The 20,370-nt window shown below is 39.4% G+C and overlaps 1 protein-coding gene across 1 annotated transcript in view; it reads left to right on the top strand.

Annotated features, from left to right (window-relative positions):
• Nucleotides 1–20,370, top strand: part of Inpp4b (inositol polyphosphate-4-phosphatase type II B) — a 672,431-nt gene that overhangs the window by 412,302 nt on the left and 239,759 nt on the right. Inside the window, exons 5-6 of the mRNA XM_055609049.1 lie at nucleotides 17,526–17,735; nucleotides 19,434–19,478. Coding sequence (XP_055465024.1) covers nucleotides 17,645–17,735; nucleotides 19,434–19,478 — 136 coding nt within the window. The 5' untranslated portion in view covers nucleotides 17,526–17,644. The remainder of the gene's footprint in view (nucleotides 1–17,525; nucleotides 17,736–19,433; nucleotides 19,479–20,370) is intronic.

The following is a 20,370-nucleotide window of genomic DNA, read 5'->3' as shown; positions in this document are numbered from 1 at the left end:
GTCCTGTCTTGGTTTGGACATAGTTGACCATAACTTCTCCTGATCTCAGTTTTCAAATTATTACATCAAGTCCATGAGAATTTCTGCCTTCCACTCTCTTGGATAATATTTCCCTTTTCTCTATCTTGTAGGAACCTGTTATCCTATTATTTCCTCAAAAGAGCATAAAGGCCCCCACTGTAGGAATTAGAGGGAGGCTATCATTTTCTAAGACTTGGCAGAGGCCCCTATGGCTGCTGTGATCTCATTTAAGATCACAGCTAGATAACTACTTGTACTCTGCACACATTTGTCACATTTATAGGCCAAACTTGTTCTCTGCAAACTTTTCTTTAGGCACATTATCTTGTGCTGGTCCCCAAATTCTGACTGTTACTCTTTTAAATGATTAGATGATTTAATCTCTATGAAAATTCCTATGTAACACCCATCTTGCACAGTTTCTTTGTCATTTAGAGGGCAGCCAGTTTCAGCCACGCACTTGTCTCCTGATTGTGCTTTGAAGTTCTCATCATTTAGAATGAAACACTTCACTCAGTCTTCTGACACTAAATCACATCTTTCCCTTTATATTGCTTCCCAATTCAGCCAAAAGGATCTCCAATCTTATAATTAGCGTCACATTTCTCATCTTTTTCTTAATACACTGTGAGACAAAATCTTAACCCAGTGTCACTTGCACTGTCCCTCTCTAGGTTGCTCAGTACTTTGAGAGAAAGCAGCAAGCCTGCCCACTTGTTTCAACTCAGTGCTCAGGGTGGCCAACTTAAGACTCCATCTACCTACTTAAACTCTCAAAAACTTCCTCGTTATATCTTCCCAGCACATGGCTCTGGCTCTTTTTAGTTAACTAATTTCATAAGAATATGCAAAACAGATAAAGGAGTATAGAAAACAAGAGTACATATTTTCTTCTTATTACTGAGTTTAAGAAAACTCTAAAATTTCAGATCAAAATGACTGTGTTCCCTCACAGGCCACATTCCCAGTGCCTCCCTCCATCCCAACATTACAGGAAGTCTGACTTTACAGCTCGCGTCATGTGCTTCCCTGTAGCTGGGTCTCATGTTTCAATAGTCCATGTACTGTGCAGCTGCAGAGCATTCTTTACACATTTTAAATTATTAGAGTGTTGGCTTATATGTTTTGAATCTTTCTGAAAACTTTACCATATCTTGACTTCCTGCCCCTCTGTTCTCTTGCTTTTTTCTTAATATTTTTTGAACCTTATTTTTTTAATTAATTTGTTTTTAATTTTATTTTTTTCCTTATCAGTTACATTTTAACTCTGTATCCCAGCCATGTCCCGATCCCTCATTCCCTCCCAGTCCCTCCCTCCCTCCCTCATCTCCACCATGCCCTTTGCCAAGTCCACTAATAGGGGGGACCTCCTCCCCATTCATCTGATCCTGTTTTATCAGGTATCTTCAGGACTGGCTGCAAAGCCCTCCTCCGTGGCCTAACAGGACTGCTCCTCCCTTGGGGGGTGGGGAGGCCAAAGAGGCAGTCATTGAGTTCCTGTTAGAAACAGTACTTGTTCCCCTCACTATGGGAAACCAATTGGTTACTGAGCTACCACAGGCTACATCTGAGCAGAGGTTCTAGGTTACATTCATACATGGTCCTTGGTTGCATGTCAGACTCAGAAAAGTGCCCAGATATATTTGGTCCTTGTGGAGCTTCTATCCTTTCCTCATCAGACTAACTCCCCTTCTTTCTTATGATTCCCTGTACTCTGCCAAAGGTTTGGTCATGAGTCTTTGCTTTGAAGATACTGCTAGTTAGAGTTTTTCAAATGCACTCAGTAGACTCCTGTCATATGTTCAATGTGCATCCCATCTGTCTTTCTAAATGAGGATTGATAATCTTACCCCATGTCCGCTCTCTTGATTATCTTTTTTAGGTGTATAGATTTCATTATGTTTATCCTATCTTATAGGTCTATATAAGTGAGTATATACCGTGTTTGTCTTTCTCCTTCTGGGATATTTCACGCAGGATGATCTTTTCTAGATCCCACCATTTGCCTGCAAATTTCATGATTTCCTCCTTTTTGATTGCTGAATAGTATTCCATTGTGTAAAAATACCACAATTTCTGTACCTATTCCTCCGTTGATGGACATCTGGGTTGTTTCCAGGTTCTGGCTATTACAAATAAAGCTGCTATAAACATGGTTGAGCAAATATCCCTTTTGTGTACTTGAGCAAACTTTGGGTATATACCTAGCAGTGGTATAGCTGGGTCTTGAGGAAGCACTATTCCTAATTGTCTTAGAAAGTACCAGATAGATTTCCAGAGTGGTTGTATCAGTTTACATTCCCACCAGCAGTGGAGGAGGGTTCCCCTTTCTCCACAATCTCTCCAGCATGTGTTGTCCCTTGAGTTTTTCATCTTGGCCATTCTGATGGGTGTAAGGTGATATCTCAGGGTCGTTTTGATTTGCATTTCCCTGATGGCTAATAAGGATGACCATTTAAGTGTTTCTCTGCCATTCAATATTCCTCTACAGAGAATTCTCTGTTTAGCTCTGTTCCCCATTTTTTAAGTGGATTACTTGGTTTGCTGCTTTTCAGCTTCTTTAGTTCTTTGTATATACTCGATATTAGTCCTCTGTCAGATAAAGGGTTAGTGAAGGTTCTTTCCCAATCTGTAGGCAGGCATTTTGTTTTGATGACAGTGTCCTTTGCTTTACAGAAGCTTTTCAGTTTCATGAGGTCCCATTTATTGATTGTTGCTCTTAGAGCCTGTACTGTTGGTATTCTGTTCAGGAAGTTGTCTCTGTGCCAATGAGTTCTAGGCTGTTCCCAACTTTTTCTTCTAACAGATTTAGAGTATCTGGTTTTATGTTGAGGTCTTTGATCCACTTGGACTTTAGTTTTGTGTAGGGTGATAAATATAGATCTATTTTCATTTTTCTGCATGTGGACTTCCAGTTGGAACAGCACCATTTGTTGAAGATGCTGTCTTTTTTCCATTGAATGGTTTTGGCTTCTTTGTCAAAAATCGAGTATTCATAGGTGTGTGGGTTTATTTCTGGGTCTTCTATGCGGTTCCATTGATCCTCCTTTCTGTTTTTATGCCAATACCATGCAGTTTTTATTACTATTGCTCTGTAGTACAACTTGAGATCGGGGATAGAGATACCTCCAGATGATCTGTTGTTGTACAGGATTGTTTTGGAGATTCTGGGTTTTTTGTTTCTCCATATGAAGCTGAGAATCTTTTTTTCAAGGTCTGTAAAGAATTGAGTTGGTATTTTGATGGGAATTGCATTGAATCTGCAGATTGCTTTTGGCAGGATGGCCATTTTCACAATGTTAATCCTACCAATCCATGAGCACGGGAGATCTTTCCATCTTCTGAGATCTTCTTCAATTTCTTTCTTCAGAGACTTAAAGTTTTTCTCAAACAGGTCTTTCACTTGCTTGGTTAGTGTTATCCCAAGATACTTTATGTTATTAGTGGCTATTGTGAAGTGTGTTGTTTCCCTAATTTCTTTTTCGGCCCTTTTGTCTTTGGTATACAGGAGGGCTTCTGATCTTTTTTTGAGTTGATTTTATATCCAGCCACTTTGCTGAAGGTGTTTATCAGCTGGAGGAGTTCTCTGGTTGAATTTTTGGGGTCGCTCTTATATACTATCATATCATCTGCGAATAGTGACACTTTGACCTCTTCCTTTCAGATTTGTATCCCCTTGATCTCCTTTAGTTGTCTTATTGCTCTGGCTAGGACTTCAAGTACTATGTTGAAGAGGTATGGAGAGAGTGGGCAGCCTGTCTTGTCCCTGATTTCAGTGGGATTGATTTAAGTTTCTCGCCATTGAGTTTGATGTTGGCTATAGGCTTGCTGTATATTGCCTTTACTATGTTTAGATATGTGCCTTGTATCCCTGATCTCTCCAAGACTTTAAACATGAATGGGTGTTGGACTTTGTCAAATGCTTTTTCAGCATCTAAGGAGATGATCATGTGGTTTTTCTCCTTCAGTTTGTTTATGTGGTGGATTACATTGATGGATTTCCGTATGTTGAACCACCCTTGCATTCCTGGGATGAAGCCTACTTGGTCGTGGTGGATGATATTATTGATGTGTTCTTGGATTCGGTTTGCAAGTATTTTATTGATTATTTTTGTGTCAATGTTCATAAGAGAGATAGGTCTGAAGTTCTCTTTTTTAGTTGAGTCTTTGTGTGGTTTAGGTATCAGGGTGACTGTTGCTTCATAGAATGAGTTTGGTAATGTGCCTTCTGTTTCTATTTTGTGGAATATTTTGAGGAGAATTGGTGTGAGCACTTCTTTGAAGGTCTGGTAGATTTCCGCGCTGAAACCATCTGGCCCAGGGCTTTTTTTGGAGGGGAGACTGTGAATGACTGCTTCAATTTCCTTGGGGGATATAGGGCTGTTCAATCTTTCTACCTGATCTTGACTTAATGTTGGAAGATGGAATCGATCAAGAAAATTGTCCATTTCATTTAGATTTTCAAATTTTGTGGCATATAGGCTTTTGTAGTATGACCTAATGATTGTTTGAATTTCCTCTATGTCTGTAGTTATGTCACCCTTTTCATCTCTGATTTTGTTGATTTGGATAGATTCTCTCTGTTTTTTAGTTAGTTTGGCTAAGGGTTTGTCTATCTTGTTGATTTTCTCAAAGAACCAGCTTTTTGTTTCATTGATTCTTTGAATAGTTTTATTTGTTTCTAATTGATTGATTTCAGCCCCGAGTTTGATTATTTCCAGCCGTCTACTCCTTTTTGGTGTGTCTGCTTCTTCTTTTTCTAGGGTTTTCAGTTGGGCCATTAAGTTGTTTGTATGTGATGTTACGAATTTCTACTTGCAGGCACTTAGTGCTATAAATTTTCCCCTGATCACTGCTTTCAATGTGTCCCATAAATTTGGGTATGTTGTGCCTTCATTTTCATTGAATTCTAGGAAGTCTTTAATTTCTTTCTTTATTTCTTCCTTAACCCAGCTGTCGTTGAGTAACAAGTTGTACAGTTTCCATGTGCGTGTAGGCTGTTTGTTATTTCTGTTGTTGTTGAGGTCCAGCTTAAGTCCATGGTGGTCAGATAGAATACAAGGGATTATTTTAATCTTTTTGTATCTGTTGAGGCTTTCTTTATGACCAACTATATGGTCTATTTTGGAGAAGGTTCCCTGCGGTGCTGAAAAGAAGGTATACTCTTTTGAGTTTGGATGAAAAGATCTGTAGACGTCTATTAGGTCCATTTGATTTAGGGTCTCTGTAAGTGTTTTTATTTGCCTATTTGTTTTCTGTCTAGTTGATCTGTCCCTTGGTGAGAGTGGAGTGTTGAAGTCTCCCACTATTAGAGTTTTAGGATCAATGTGTGATTTAAGCTTTAATATTGTTTCATTTACGAATGTAGGTGCTCTTGTATTTGGGGCATAGATATTCAAAATTGTGATGTCCTCTTGGTGGATTTTTCCTTTGATGAGAATATAGTGGCCGTCCTTATCTTTTTTGATTAACTTGGGTTGAAAGTCTATTTTATTAGATATTAGGATGGCTACTCCCGCTTGTTTTCTGGAACCATTTGCTTGAAAGACATTTTTCCAGCCCTTTACTCTGAGGTAGTGTTTATCTTTGTTGCATAGGTGTGTTTCTTGGATGCAACAGAATGATGGATCGTGTTTCTGCAACCATTCTGTTAGTCTGTGTCTTTTAATTGGGGAGTTGAGTCCATTGATGTTGATAGAAACTAGTGACCAACAATTGTTACTTACTTTAGATGTGGTGTTGGTGGTGTCACTGAGTTTCATTGCTTGTCTTCTTTTGGTTTTTTTGTTGTGTAGTTATCTATTTCCTCTGTTTCCTTCAATGTAGTTGTTTTCTTTGGTTTGGAGTTTCCCTTCTAGTAACTTCTGTAGAGCTGGGTTACTATGTAGATATTGTTTAAATTTGGTTTTGTCTTGGAATATCTTGAATTCTCCGTCTATGTTGATTGAAAGTTTTGCTGGGTATAGTAGTCTGGGTTGGAATCTGTGGTCCCTTAAGGACTGTATGATTTCTGTCCAGGCCCTTCTCGCTTTCATAGTTTCTGTTGAGAAATCTAGTGTGATTCTGATAGGTCTACCTTCATATGTTACTTGGCCTTTTTCCCTTGCTGCTTTTAGAATTTTTTCTTTGTTTTGTAGGTTCAGTGTTTTGACTATGATGTGACGTGAAGAATTTCTTTTCTTGTCTAGTCTACTTGGTGTTCTGTAGGCCTCTTGTATGTTTATGGCCATCTCCTTCTTTAAGTTGGGAAAGTTTTCTTCTATAATTTTCTTGAAAATATTTTACGGACCTTTGAGCCTGATGTCTTCTTTTTCTTCTACTCCTATTATTCTTAGGTTTTGTCTTTTCATGGTGTCCTTGATTTCTTGGATGTTTTGTGTTTGGAACTTTTCTGATTTTATTTTTTCTTTGAGAGATGTGTCAATTTCTGCAAGTATATCTTCGGCTCCTGAGATTCTTTCTTCCATTTCTTGTATTCTGTTGGTGATGGTTACCTTTGTAGTTCCTGATCTTTTCTCTATGTTCTCCAGCTCTTGGTTTTTCTCTATTTGTGTTTTCTTTATTGATTCTAATTCTGTTTTCATGTCTTGCACCATTTCCTTCATCTTTTTGATTGTGGACTCCTGCTTTTCAATGATAGCTTCTATTTTTTTTGTCCGTTTCCTCTCTATGTATCACTAATTGTGCCTCTACTTCTTTGGGTATAATTGCCTCTATTTGTATGAGAGCTTTGTTTATTTCTTCTTTATTTGCCTTCATTTGTGTAGACATTTCTTTGAGAGCTTTGTGCATTTCTTCTCTGTTTGCCTCAATTTTCGTGGTCATTTCTCTGAGAGCACGATTTGTTTCCTCTTGGTTAGTCTCGATTTCTTTGGTTATTTCTCTGAGGGCTTTGTTCATTTCATCTCTATGGGCCTCTAATAGCTGGAGAAAGATAGTTTTGAGGTTGTTTTCTTGTGTATATAGTGAGTTGGAGTGTCCATTGTTTTGTGGGGTTGCTGGCGAGGTCATTATGTCCTGATTTTTGTTGGGAGTGTTCTTACGTCTGCCTCTAGCCATCTGGTTATTTATAATCCTCACTGTTTGTTCCTCGAGTTTGTAGTTTGGGCTATGATCCTCTCTTTCTGTTTTCTGGACTGTTTTTTTTTTTTCAGGAAGATGAGAGAGGTTCACTGCTTTGGGAGTGTGCACTGTGTTTTCAGTTTTGCCTAAGTAAAGAATGTGACGCTGGCGCTATTCGCGTGCGCTTTTAGCGGGCGCAGTGTGCATGCGTGGATTGTCTGACTATTGCAGTGGCCTGCAAGCCACTATTACGCAGTTCTGACTGAGATCCAGAGATTGTTTGCCTGGATTACCCTGGTGGACCCGCAAGGCAGAGGCTTCAATGTTGGGGTCGCTATCCCAAGAATCCCTATGATGCCCACACTAGGGGTGTGGATGGCAGGGATCTCGTCTGGTTGCTTCTGTGGAGAGGCCCTGGGTCTGGGGCAATCTCTCCCTAGAAGGCTCACTCACTTGCAGGACCAGTTGGAATGCACAGGGGTTCTCCTTGCTCACTACTCTCTGTTTTGGTCCTGCTGCGGAAGTGCACGGGTAGGCTAACAGTCAGCTCTGTGACACTGTGGCCGCAGGACTCGGTGTCTACCTTTCCTGTGTGCTGCCTCTTTGTCTTTTCCCTCTGCCAGGAGGGGTTATGTTGAGTGGTCCCTGGGTGGCGTGGGAAAGAGTTAGGATGAGTGTACTCAATCCCAGATCCCGGGCCCAGATCTCTCTGCCAGAAGCAGCCTGGCGGTAGAATCTATGCTTGCTGATCCCAAGAGAGTACCGGGTAGGGTTGAGTGTCCTCAGATCCAGAGCTTGGGTTTCTCTTCTAGGGGCCGCTGGGTGAGCTGGAGAGAGGGTGCTGTGTCCTTGGCAGGCTGCCTCTCTGTCCTTCCCCTCTGACCTTCTCCTCTGCTTGGGCAAGCTTATGGAGATGCTCTCGGTAGTGCCAGCAGGGGTTGGGGCTTCTCAGTGGGATCCTGAGCCCTGAGCTGGCGTTTCTCTGCCAGGGGTCGGGGGGGGGGCGCCAGTGATAGAACTTGCTGCTAGACCTTATTGCGCTGGACCCAGGAGAATCTCAGGACATGTAGAATGACCACAGTCCCAGATCCCGAGCTGTAGTTTGTTTGCTAGGAGCAGCCGGCAGCACTGGAGTTCCGGCACTGTGAAGCCGCTGTGTGCCTCTTTATCCTTCTGCTCTGCTGCGGCAGGGTGATGGCGGCATTTGGGGGAGTGCCCGAAAGGATTGGGTTTTCTCAGCCCCGATCTCGGGTTGGGGTACAGACAATGTGGTCTGTGGCAGATTCTGCTGGATGCCTCCTGCCTCCTCCGAAGAGGGAGTAGGGATTTTGAGCTGGGCGCGCAGCTGCGCAACTGTAATCCGTGCGAGGCGGGAGCTCAGTTGTGATGGCGGCTGTTACCCGTGGTCGGAGAGACCTTCCAGGGAAAGACTGGGTGACCCGTGACCAGTCTGGCAACTTTCCTTCCCCGTGGGGTTTTTTTGGCGACTGGCACTCTCAGCCTCAGGCACCCTTGTGCCCACCAATCAGCCTGGGAAATTGATCGGGACAAGCAGGCTTGTGGCACCAGCCTGGAGACCCAAAGCCCGCATTAGCCAGGTTCTCTTCTGGGTTCTGGCTGGGCATCCGAGAGTGGACCCGACCGATTCCCACGCCATGGGAGCCTCCCCTCACCTGGGAAACACGATCGATCGCTGTTGTTTTAGGGTTCAGAGTTCAGTCTGCTGGTCGCTGCACAAAGTTTGTTGTCCCGCTTCTCAGACACGGTGTTCTCCCGGTGCCGCCATCTTGGCCCCCAGACCATTATCATTCTTAATTAATTTTTTGATTAATTACGGTTTATTCACTTTGTATCCCAGCTGTAGCCCCCTCCCTCATTGCCTCCCAAACTCGCCACGCTCCCTCCTCTCCTCCCATGCCTCCCTAAGTCCACTGATAGGGGCGGTCCTCCTCTCCTTCCATCTGACCCTAGCCTAGCAGGTTTCATAAGGACTGGCTGAACTGTCTTCCTCTGTGACCTGGCAAGGCTGCTCCCCTCCCCTCAGGGGGAGGTGATCAAAGAGCCAGACAGTCCCTCTTCACATTAATAGAGAACCCACTTGGACACTGAGCTGCTATGGGCTACCTCTGTGCAGGGGTTCTAGGTTATCTTCATGCATGGTCCTTGGTTGGAGTATCAGTCTCAGAAAAGATCCCTGTGCCCAGATGTTTTTGGTTTTCTTGCTCTCCTTGTGGAGCTCCTGTCTCCTCCAGGTCTTTCTAGCTCCCTCTTCTTCTATAAGATTTCCTGCACTCTGCCCAGAGTTTGGCTGTGATTCTCAGCATCTGATTTGATACCTTGCTGGGTAGAGTCTGAACCTTATTTTTTTGGTATATGAAACAAAAGTTTGCTAATTTTGCTGCCAAATAGAGTCGAAACGTCACAATATACTGATGTACTTTATTATTATTATTATTATTATTATTATTATTATTATTATTATTATTTACACTTTATTCATTCTGTATCCCCCTGATGTACTTTTTTACTAATGGATATTTAGATAGGCTGCAACGTTGTTTATTATTGGAACTTGACTAGCTGTAAACATTTTCCAAATTATTTTATTACATAACTTTGTAAGCATTTCTTTTCAATATTTGCTTGAAAGTAGCATTGGTTTTTCCACTTTACCAGACATCTTTAGCTTGGCTGATATGGCTGGCGTTGGTTTTCAGCTTTCTCAGACACTGTCAATTTGGTTGCTACTACAGCTGGCACTGGTTCAGCCTTACCAGGCATTGCCAACTGGTTGCTACTTTGGCTGGCACTGGTTTTCCACTTCACCTGACATTGTCAGCTTGTCTTCTACCATGCTGATGCTCCATCAGTGCAGAAACTTGCATGATGCAAGTCTTCAGCAACATTTGAGGTTTGGAATTTAATAATGTTACCTCCCGGTGACTATACAGTCATATCTCATTTGCTTTGCCAGATGGCTAGTGAATTTGAAATTTTCCCTGTATCCTGTATTCTTAGCCAGTTTCACTTAGGACTTTTAAATACTAGTACATCTATTTGGAAGGATTTTCTTTCTGGTTTAGTTGTTTTGCCTTTTTTTCTATTCATTTACTGGCATTTTAAGTATTTTTGGAATTAAATATTCATCATTATACTTGTTATCGATACTTTTCTCTTTATTCCACTTTTGGAAATGTAATTTGAATTTTTCTAATTATGAAATACAAGCTTAAATTATAGATTTGTGACCCCTTTCCCTAATATATGTATTTAAAGCAAGCATTTTTCCAAGCATATTCTGATGCACAATGTAATGACTTTCCTTAATTTCAAATATGTAAAATGAATCATTGTAACTTCAGTTTTGGTTCATGAGTTATGTGGAAATATATTATTTGACTTCCAGCCACTTGGAGTATTTTCTAAATATCTTTTACTGACTAATTTCATGCTTAATTTTACTGTGGCCAGAAGCGATTTTCTATGACTTCATGTTTTTGTTTTTGTTTTGTTTTGTTTAATTTTTGGGCTTTACTTTGTGACTCACATAATAATCTACCTTAGTGAATTATTCATGTTCACTTAAAAAATGTGGATTGTGTGGTAAGATCAGTAGGTTTCTAGATGTTAGTTAGGTGGGCTTGTGGGCACAGTTGTTTGTATCTATACTGAACAGGAACATTGATTTCTCTGGGTATAACAGTGAGTTTATCTACTTTTTTTCCCTAGATCTATTGTTAGATTTATATAGATTATTTATATGATTTGTTTCGGGTCATTATACCTTTCTGGTGATTAACATTTTATAACTAACAATAACCCTGCTAATATTAGTGGATATAAAATCAAGTTAGTTAAGCCTTTGAGAAGTCACTCCAGCATCCATCTGAGAGTGTTTGCAGAGTATATGTTTTCTCATTCTTTTGCTTTGTATGTATCTGTGGTATCATATTAAAACATAAAAAAATTGAATTAGACTTTTCATTTTCTATTGTGTATAATCTTAGTCCTAAAAATTGGTATGTGTGTGAAATACATTTCAGTTAATATGATCACTTACATGTTTGGATTAAATTTATTCTTGTCACTAGATTCCATATATTCTAGCTTTGTTATAGTCTTAAAAATTGCATATGTAGTTTATTTTTTATTCTATTCTAGCTCTCCATTATTAGCTTATCATGTACATTTAAATGTCACTAATGGATATCCTAGAATTGCTGTACTCTGTAATTCTTCAGTGCCCACTCTCTAATGTGTTAACAGGTGATCACATACTGTGCCTTTAATGAAAAAGCAATACAGTACACTTATCCGTGCTTCTTCTTATGATTTGTAGTGTTGTATATATATTATTATTTTAGATGGTTTAAACAAAAACCATTTTCTTCTTCTTTTTTTTTTTTTTCTCTAAACTAGTGGTTGCTATCTTTAGCTTACAGGTCAAATCCAGAATACGTGAGTTTTATCTGTAAAGTTTATCAGCATAATGTGTCTATCTTTCATATATTTTCAACGGCTAATTTTACATTGCAACATCTGAATTGAGTATTTGTAAAAATAACAATATAGCCCCCGAAGTATTTGTGTTTTCTTTATTTTTTTCCAGTGCTGCAGGACAGACCCAGGACTTTGTGCATTTACTATGTGGACAGCAGGCAGTGCTCACCTCTGCCTTAGGCAGTTATCTTTGTATTTAGTAAATGCAAGAGAAAGTGAAGTTAACTTACATTTTCTTTGTGCTGTCTCCAGAGCTGCTCATGCACTGCAAGACCTGAGTGCATCTGCCTTGCTTGAAGAGCTTCTCTTACCATTGTTTGTGGTGCTGATGAGTTTGTCATTCATTAGTTCTGCATAAGAGCCATTCATGCTCTCAGCACTTAGTTATTTTTGCCTTGTGTGGAATGCTGGGTTGACAGGTTTTCTTATTTCAGAATATTGAAGATGCCATTTGTTCTTTTCTGAAAGCGCACCTTCAAATGTGTAGCCATTGTGTTTTTCAACTTGTTATCTTTTGCTTAGACTGCTTCAGGATTTTCCCTGTGATTAGTTTTCAATCCTATGAATAGGACTTGGTGTGTGAGAGAAAGAGAAGGGAAGGGAAAGGGAAAGAGGGAAGAAGAGAGAGGCTTGTGGTTTAATATGGAGCAGGGCGGGAGCTGTTACCTTGCCTGATGGTTTCTGAGCTCCTTGGGTACTTTCTTTCAACATTTTTGGAACAATATCAGTCAGTACCTTCTCAGTATTCGCTCTGTTCTCTTCTGAGAGCCAGATGGCCCATGCTTGGTGCTGTCGCTTCTGCTATGGCCTTCAGAACGGTTTCTGATTCTGTTTTTGATATTTCACATCTGTGCGCTATCTGTGGCTTCTTTGATTTCTTTCTTACATTTTTCTCTTAAAAGACTTTTCTGGGTTTAGTCCCTCCTGTCTCCACATTTTCTATTTCTCCCCCTGCTCTTCCCATTGTACTTCTCCTCATCATCATCATGTTCCTCTCCTCTTCCTTTTCCTTGCTCACTTTCCTCTTCTTCCTTATCTGTGTGCTATGCAGAATGGTACTGTCTAAGCTAAAGAGGATCCATAGCTGGAGGTGGACATCCCTGTTTTACTTCTCAGCCTTTAATGTGTGTGTGCAGAGAAGCTGGTATCAATCTAGCAGTAACTTATCAGGGCTTTGGTATTGTTCCTATGATAATGCTCAGTGCATTGCTAAGTACACATGACTTACTCTTAGAATGTATTGCTGTGATAAAACAACATGATCAAAATCAACTTGAGGAAAAAGGGGGTTTATTTCAGGTTATATGTCCTGATCATGGCCCCATTATATTGACTTAGCCATTAGCCAGTGTTTCCAAATGTAGAAATATAGAGATATAGAAAACATGTATTTTGTAGCCCAGGTTTCTTTAGATTCTATGCCCATGTGTGTTCAAGCACTTTCTACATTTTTTCTACAGAACAACATGCTTAAATCAAAATCCATTTTCTTAATTAAAATATTGCCTTGCCAGCAAGTCCTGAAGATACCTGATAAGCTAGGGTCAGATGGAAGGGAAGGAGGATCCCCCCTATCAGTGGACTTGGAAAGGGTCAGGGAGGAGATGAGGGAGGGAAGGAGAGATTGGGAGGGAATTAGGAAGGGGGCTATGGCTGGGATACAAAGTAAATAACCTGTGATTAATATAAAAATAAAAAAATAATAATATTGCCTTTTTTATTCTCCAGAGGGTTTGGTGGTTCAGACCTTCCTGGGTGTCAAAATTATTCCCATTTTCACAATTGTTACTATAATATCACACCAAATTCTGTCACCAAGACCAGTTATTATGTTTAATAATTTCTTTTGAAATCATGACTCTTGTTTCTAATTAGATTTTCTTTTTTGGTATAAGTTCTTGTTTTATTTTTTCTGGACTATTAAAATCACCTACAAATAAGTTGATTTTTTATTTTAATTTTTATGTTTTATATTAATTACAATTTATTTACTTTGTATCTTAGCTGTAGCTCCCTCCCTCACCCCCGCCCAATCTCACACTTCCTCCCTCATCTCCTCCCAATGCACCTCCCCTATCCACTGCTAGGGGAGGTTCTCCTCCCCTTCCTTCTGACCCTAGCCCAGTAGGTCTTACCAGGACTGGCTGCATTGTCCTCCTCTGTTATATGGTAAGGCTGCTTCCCCCTTACCAGGGGAGGTGATCAACGAGCCAGCCACTGAGTTCATGTCAAGGACAGTCCCTGTTCCCCTTACTAGGGAACTCACTTGGACACTGAGCTGCCATGGGCTACATCTGTGCAGGGGTTCTAGGTTAAATCCATGTATGGTCCTTGGTTGAAGTAACAGTCTCAGAAAATATCCCTGGGCCCAGATTTTCTTGTTCTGTTACTCTCCTTCTGGAGCTAATGTCCCTCCAGGTCTTTCTATCTCCTCTTTCTTTCATATAATTCCCTGCACTCTGCCCAAAGTTTGGCTTTGAGTCTCAGCATCTGCTTTGATACACTGCTAGGTAGAGTATTTCAGATGCCTTCTGCAGTAGACTCCTGTCATACGTTCAATGCACATCCCATCTGTCTTTCTAAATGTGGATTGATAATCTTACCCCATGTCTGCTTTCTTGATTATCTTTTTTAGGTGTATAGATTTATTTTATTTATCATATCTTATAGGTCTATATAAGCAAGTATATACCGTGTTTGTCTTTCTCCTTCTGGGATACTTCACTCAGAATGATCTTTTCTAGATCCCACCATTTGCCTGCAAATTTCATGATTTCCTCCTTTTTGATTGCTGAGTAGTATTCCATTGTGTAAAAATACCACAATTTCTGTACCCATTCCTCCGTTGATGGACATCTGGGTTGTTTCCAGGTTCTGGCTATTACAAATAAAGCTGCTATAAACATGGTTGGTCCTTGTTGTGTACTTGAGCAAATTTTGGGTATATACTTAACAGTGGTATAGCTGGGTCTTGAGGAAGCACTATTCCTAATTGTCTGAGAAAGCACCAGATAGACTTCCAGTTTCAAGAGTGGAGTAAAACTCCCCTATCTTTGAATCTCATCTCATGCCCCTCTCTTGTTATCACAAAATTACTGCTTATAGAAATCCAAGAAGCCCAACCAGGTGTACTCACATAATATACAGTGACAGGAAAAGTGAGCACAGCTTGCTTCATCAAGCTTGGTTGACTTGCTCTTTCCTGTCTTAAAATAAATAGCAGGGCTCAGTCTCTAGAGAGATGGGACTGTTTGATACAACTAAATTGTATAGTTTTATTGAAAATGAGTATTTTTATTATACCTTTTTAAAGTCATTGCTATAGCTCTGATTCTTCCATTTTCTCTTAGTAAATTTATTAAAATTTCAGTCTTAACTTCTTTTACATAACTTTAAGCATTTATCAAATTTGATAAGGCTAGGTGAATACAAGTAGTGTGCTAGAAGGATGCTATCTGAAACATCCCACGATGGCTAAGGGCATTTTTCTCTTAGTATCATGTCCTGCACCCACTGTTTACCTCTAATGCTCTGCTTTGATCACAGGATACATTTTGATCTGCCTCTCAGTAATGAATGGCCTGTTAATGCTGAAGACATTTAATATCATATTGCCCCTTTACCGTGGGATGTCTCTGCTTTTCTCCATTGTAGTCAGTCTCTTCCTAACCAACCATTTCATGACTTTTATGAGCACATCAGAGTTTTCATTTTCATATGAGGTATGTAGAATATTTCACAGTGTTTATTACATGGCCTATGAGAAATGCTGTTCAATTAAATGTAAGTTGATATAGCTACCCATCTCTTATTCTCCTGGAGTAGTGGGGGCAGCAAAGAACCAACAACAGTTCTTTCCAGCTGTTACGTAGCACAACTACGCATTCTCTTCATTGCACTTTTGAGTTGGGCTAAAGGCACAAGAACTGGACTGAATAGTCATTATGCTTAAACAAGAGGCTTTTAAATATGCATGTGGTATGCAGAACTCACAGTTTGCGTATGAGCAGCAAACCAGAAGACCTCCAAACAGGCACAGAAAAGAAAGCCAACCACAGCAGCAAGTAAATGCTTTACACACTGCTGTATTTTACTTACCAGTGTATTTTCTGGAGCTTTGCCACTGATATAGTCTGAGGTATATATCTGAATAGCAAGCATCAGATCTTAAATTATTCTTTAGTGCAACAAAAGGAGAATAAAAATAGAGTGCATGCTCAGCAGTAGCACTCACTTTTTCCTTCTCCTTTGTGTGCTGTTTTCTCTTGCTGCATTGGTTTTGAGTAGGTGGTCTGCTTCAGATGGAACCATGGCAACAAGAGCTCAGAAGCATCTCAATCCATTCTTCTCCTGTTTCTCCACATCACACAAGTGCACACACGTACCTTCACTAGCACGTATTGTATTACTTGTTCACATTTACTGTACCAAGTGGCTGTTTTATCAAGGATTCATACTGTCTTTTGTGAGTCTTTAAGTTTTTTAAAATGACTGTTCACGATTAATCCTTGGGGAGGGACATGCATGCAGAGGGTGAAGGAAGGGAGGGATTAGAATGGGAGGAAAGAGGGAACCACAGGGGGAATACAAAGCGAATAAAGTGTAATTAATAAAGAATTTTAAAAAAAGGAAAAAAAAGAGTTGTACATTTAATTAAAATAATATAATAAGGTTGACAAAATCCTTATGCCCAAGTGCCACTAAATTTTCAGGTCTTTGAGAGGCTATGCACTTAGTATGTGTGTGTTTATTAGAAAAGAAGTATAAATGTAATAGCCAAAAAATTAGGAAGAATTGTGTTAATTAAAAAATAATTTTGACATTAATGTCTATGATTTAATTGATGGCAAACAGTCCTTTACCTCAGACAATATTCTCTTGTTAATATCATTGAGAAATTGAGAACCAAGCAGCTATTTTGTAATATTTTCTAAAGATTCAGGTTCCTTTCTCCATGTAATTTCTGCCAGATTATTTCTAAGAACTAAAGCTGAATATTAAAAGAAATCACTTTGCTTAGAAGAACAGAAAGTAGAGTGTTGATTTGTGGGTTTTGAGGTCACATCAGTATTCCAAACCAAGCTTGTTGGCTGGCATCTCATTAAACACCACTGTAGACATTTAAAGATTTTTGCACATTTTAATTCAGCTGGTAACTTGATTTAAAACAACATTGATTTTTTTCAATTCATTCTTGGTCATGTATATCCACATGAATTTGTAACTGTTTAAAGCCGTCTATAACAGGGTAATAAATCTGAGGGGAGGTTTTCTTTCCCCATGTTATTCCCATCAGGTTTTTGTTGTTGTTGTTGTTGCTGCTTTCATTTTCCCTTGTGTTCTGGCTTTTGAGAATTATTATTTTTTTATTTTTTTCACTACATCCCATTCATTAAACAATTAAACCACTACCAGAAAGAACAGTAGGAGACTCGGGCAATAATGCAGTTGGTTGGAAACTCCCTTGTTCAACCGGTTTACCCTATCTTGGAAGAAAAGTGCACGCTAAATTATGGTAGTGTGCTCATGACTAATTCTCTGACAAGGGCAGAGAGGAACTTAAAGAACTTAAAGAGCAATCCCAGTGGAAGGAGTCACAGTGATGGTCACGGTAGCAAATTTCTTGATGGGCTGCCATCTGTTCCTCCACCTACTCGGTGCACTCTAAGTTAGCAGCCCTGAATCTATCTTATAGCTCAAAAAATTTAAGGGATGAATATACCTTTCTGATTGCATAATTTCTTCATATGACTCTAATTATTACCCTGAAAACACAGCCAAGAACTGCCAGTACACTGTGTAGCTTGTGTCCAAATGTGTGAGAGGGCTGGGCATGGAGGGAAGGTCATTTGAAAGTAGTTGTAGTTTCTATTTTAATTCTTAGCCTTGAACTGAGATCTAAAATGGCAGCAATGTTGAATCTTGATATTTTCTATGTGCAGAATTTCACAGTGGGATGTTAGATCATTAGTGTGAAGATATACCAACGTTAAGCCAGAACCCACTCTCTGTACCATTTGGAGAAGACACAGTGGAAAAGAAGTCAGTGGTGAGGTGGATCATGGAAATAAAAGAGGAAGGAACGTCAGAAGAAGGCCAGCACTTTCTTCCTGCCTCTCACGCAAATGACTCTGAGGACATTCAGTTCACGAGTAAGTGCCTGTCCTCTCTCCTGAAGGTCTCTGAAGAGCCACTGGGTTAACCAAAATCCCTGACCATTCACCAAAACCTAGGTTCCACTGCATGTCGTGAGATTATCTAATTGTTTCCCCTTTGCTGTCTGTGCTTTGGGTTTGAGTGCATGGCATTTCTGTCATCCTTTGTCATGGGTGAGAAAGATGGCAGGTCATCATGAGCCAGCATCAAGTGATAAAAATTCAAATGTGTATTAAACACTGATAAATACATTTTATGGACCCTTTCCCGATAGTAATCATATTTAAGAAGAGCTCCCATTTGGTACTTATTTATTTTCATAGAGAACTAATATTTTGGAGGCTAGACATTTTTAAGGCCAAAAGGTATTTAAGCTGAAAGCGTTAGTGAAAAATGTCACACTGGAAGCGCTGCCCTGCTGTTCTGCCAGAGGCCACTAACTCACGAAATGGAGGAAGCTTTGAGATTTGGCCAGATTTACATCTGAACACTGGAATCAGGTTTTGTGCTACTCATGTAATTAAGAAGTTTAAGAGAAAGCTATGCTTCTTGTGGTGCTTAAACTCTACAGTCTCCATTTGTTAGTTAGAATAAACTGTGCTTTGTCACTGGAATGGTCCTTTTGTACATTTTTTTTTTATTACTAGCAAATATATACCTAGCCTCATTAAATTTATATACTAAAAGTATCTTTAGAAAATGGTATTGGTTGGATGCATTAATTTTGGTGTCACAACCTAGAGCAGAGTTAATTATTAGAATACAAAACAAACAAACAAACAAAACTCTACACTATTTGATTTTTCACAAAAACATACCTAATAATCTAACCTCTATCGGAAAGTCTAACATTGTTAGCTAAAACATTTTAAATGTCAGCAGCAGAGAAAAAAAAAAAAGGGTGGTTACTGTGAAAAAAAAAATGCCAGCTCTGTGAATAAAAAGGCATTATATTTTGTTCAAAAAGGTGGTTTTAAAAATAGGTTATTGACCAAATGCCAGTTGATTTAAACAGTCTCCGAGAAATACACAAAGTCAAGAGCTTTACATTTATTGTCAAGTGATATCATTTCCTGTGTTTTACTTTGTTTTTTTTTTGGCTACTTATATGTTGTAACCAATGCATTATCATTCTTTCACACCCTCGCCATGCTTGTTTGGGATTGCTATTGACCATCTATGCTTGCTTGGAACTACTATTGACTATCTATGCTCGTTTTGAATTTCTGTTGACTGTGCTTATTTGAGATTGCTGTGGACTTCTATGGTCTTTAAGCGGCTCCCTCCCACAGTGTGATGCTGCATCCTGGTGTTCCTCTTCCTAACAGCTACCCACATTTCTAGGTACCTGTTTTGAGACCCACTTCCCCACTCTTACTCCATCTTAAATAATGTTATATGCTGTTTTCTTTCTGAAATATCAGTGACAAAAGGAGAAGTATTAAACAGAATTTTGTTGAACTAATAAGCAAAATAACCAGACCCATATCCATGCTAGAACTTGGCTTCTTCATTTTCGTTGACAGCAAATGTGTCTTTACCTGAATATTCATAATGAGTAAGCCTGATCATATTACTTTTTTCATTCTGCCAAAAATGTATGTAAACACCTGGTTAGGTGAAACAGTACACATGCTATTACAGTATTTATAGTGAATACATTTAAAACCTAAACTTATTTCTACTATTTATAGGCATCCAGAAGATTCCCAATGAGCCACAGTTGGAATTCATCCTTGGTAAGGAATTCTACCTTGTTTATAGCAATCAATAGAATGATAATTTGTGTGGAAGTTTGCAGATTCTAGGGCTATTATGTGTGTCATTACATTTTACCCTTTTAAGCATTGTTTTGTTACAAGTCTTTCCATGATATAGGTATTATCTTCCCCAACTTGTATTAATAAAAAAATCTGGGCTGTTGTCTAGACCCATTTTGGTACGATAATAGCTTGCATTTTGTTTTGAACTAAACATTTAGGATTAATACATGCACACATTCAATTTGATACCAGAGATGAGATAAATATATTTTAACTGTCAGTAGAGATATTTTCTGAAGTTTGGGAGACAGACTTTAAAATATAGATATACTGAACTGAGTCTTAGTTATTTGAAATTTCAATTACTTTAAGCGAACATACCTTCATTAATTATATATGAGATAATAACTGTATATAATTAACATTTTGTGAAGCCTGTTATGTTACATCTTGATAAAAGGGCATGGTAACTTGGTATTATGGATTGAAATTTCTTAATGATACCCCAACCAAGGACAATGCATGGTGAGAACCTAAAACCCTGGCTCAGATGTAGCCCATAGACTCAGTCTCCAGGTGGGGTCCCTAGTAAGGGGAGCAGGGACTTTCTCTAGCATGAACTCAGAGAGCCTTCTCTGATCACCTCCCGATGGGGGGTGCAGCCTTGCCAGGCCACAGAGGAAGACAATGCAACCAGTCCTGATGGTCTAGGGTCAGACGGAAGGGGAATAGGACCATGCCTATCAGTGGACTGGGGGAGGGGCATAGGGAAAGAGGAGGGAGGGAGGATGAGATTGGAATGAGATGAGGGAGAGGATCACAGCTGGAATACAAATTGAATAAATTGTAATAAATGATAATTTTAAAA

The sequence above is a fragment of the Psammomys obesus genome, unplaced genomic scaffold (genome assembly GCF_907164565.1).
Source record: "Psammomys obesus unplaced genomic scaffold, mPsaObe1.curated_primary_1811, whole genome shotgun sequence".
In the NCBI taxonomy this organism is placed as follows: domain Eukaryota; kingdom Metazoa; phylum Chordata; class Mammalia; order Rodentia; family Muridae; genus Psammomys; species Psammomys obesus.
This window is presented reverse-complemented; position numbering and strand designations above follow the sequence as displayed.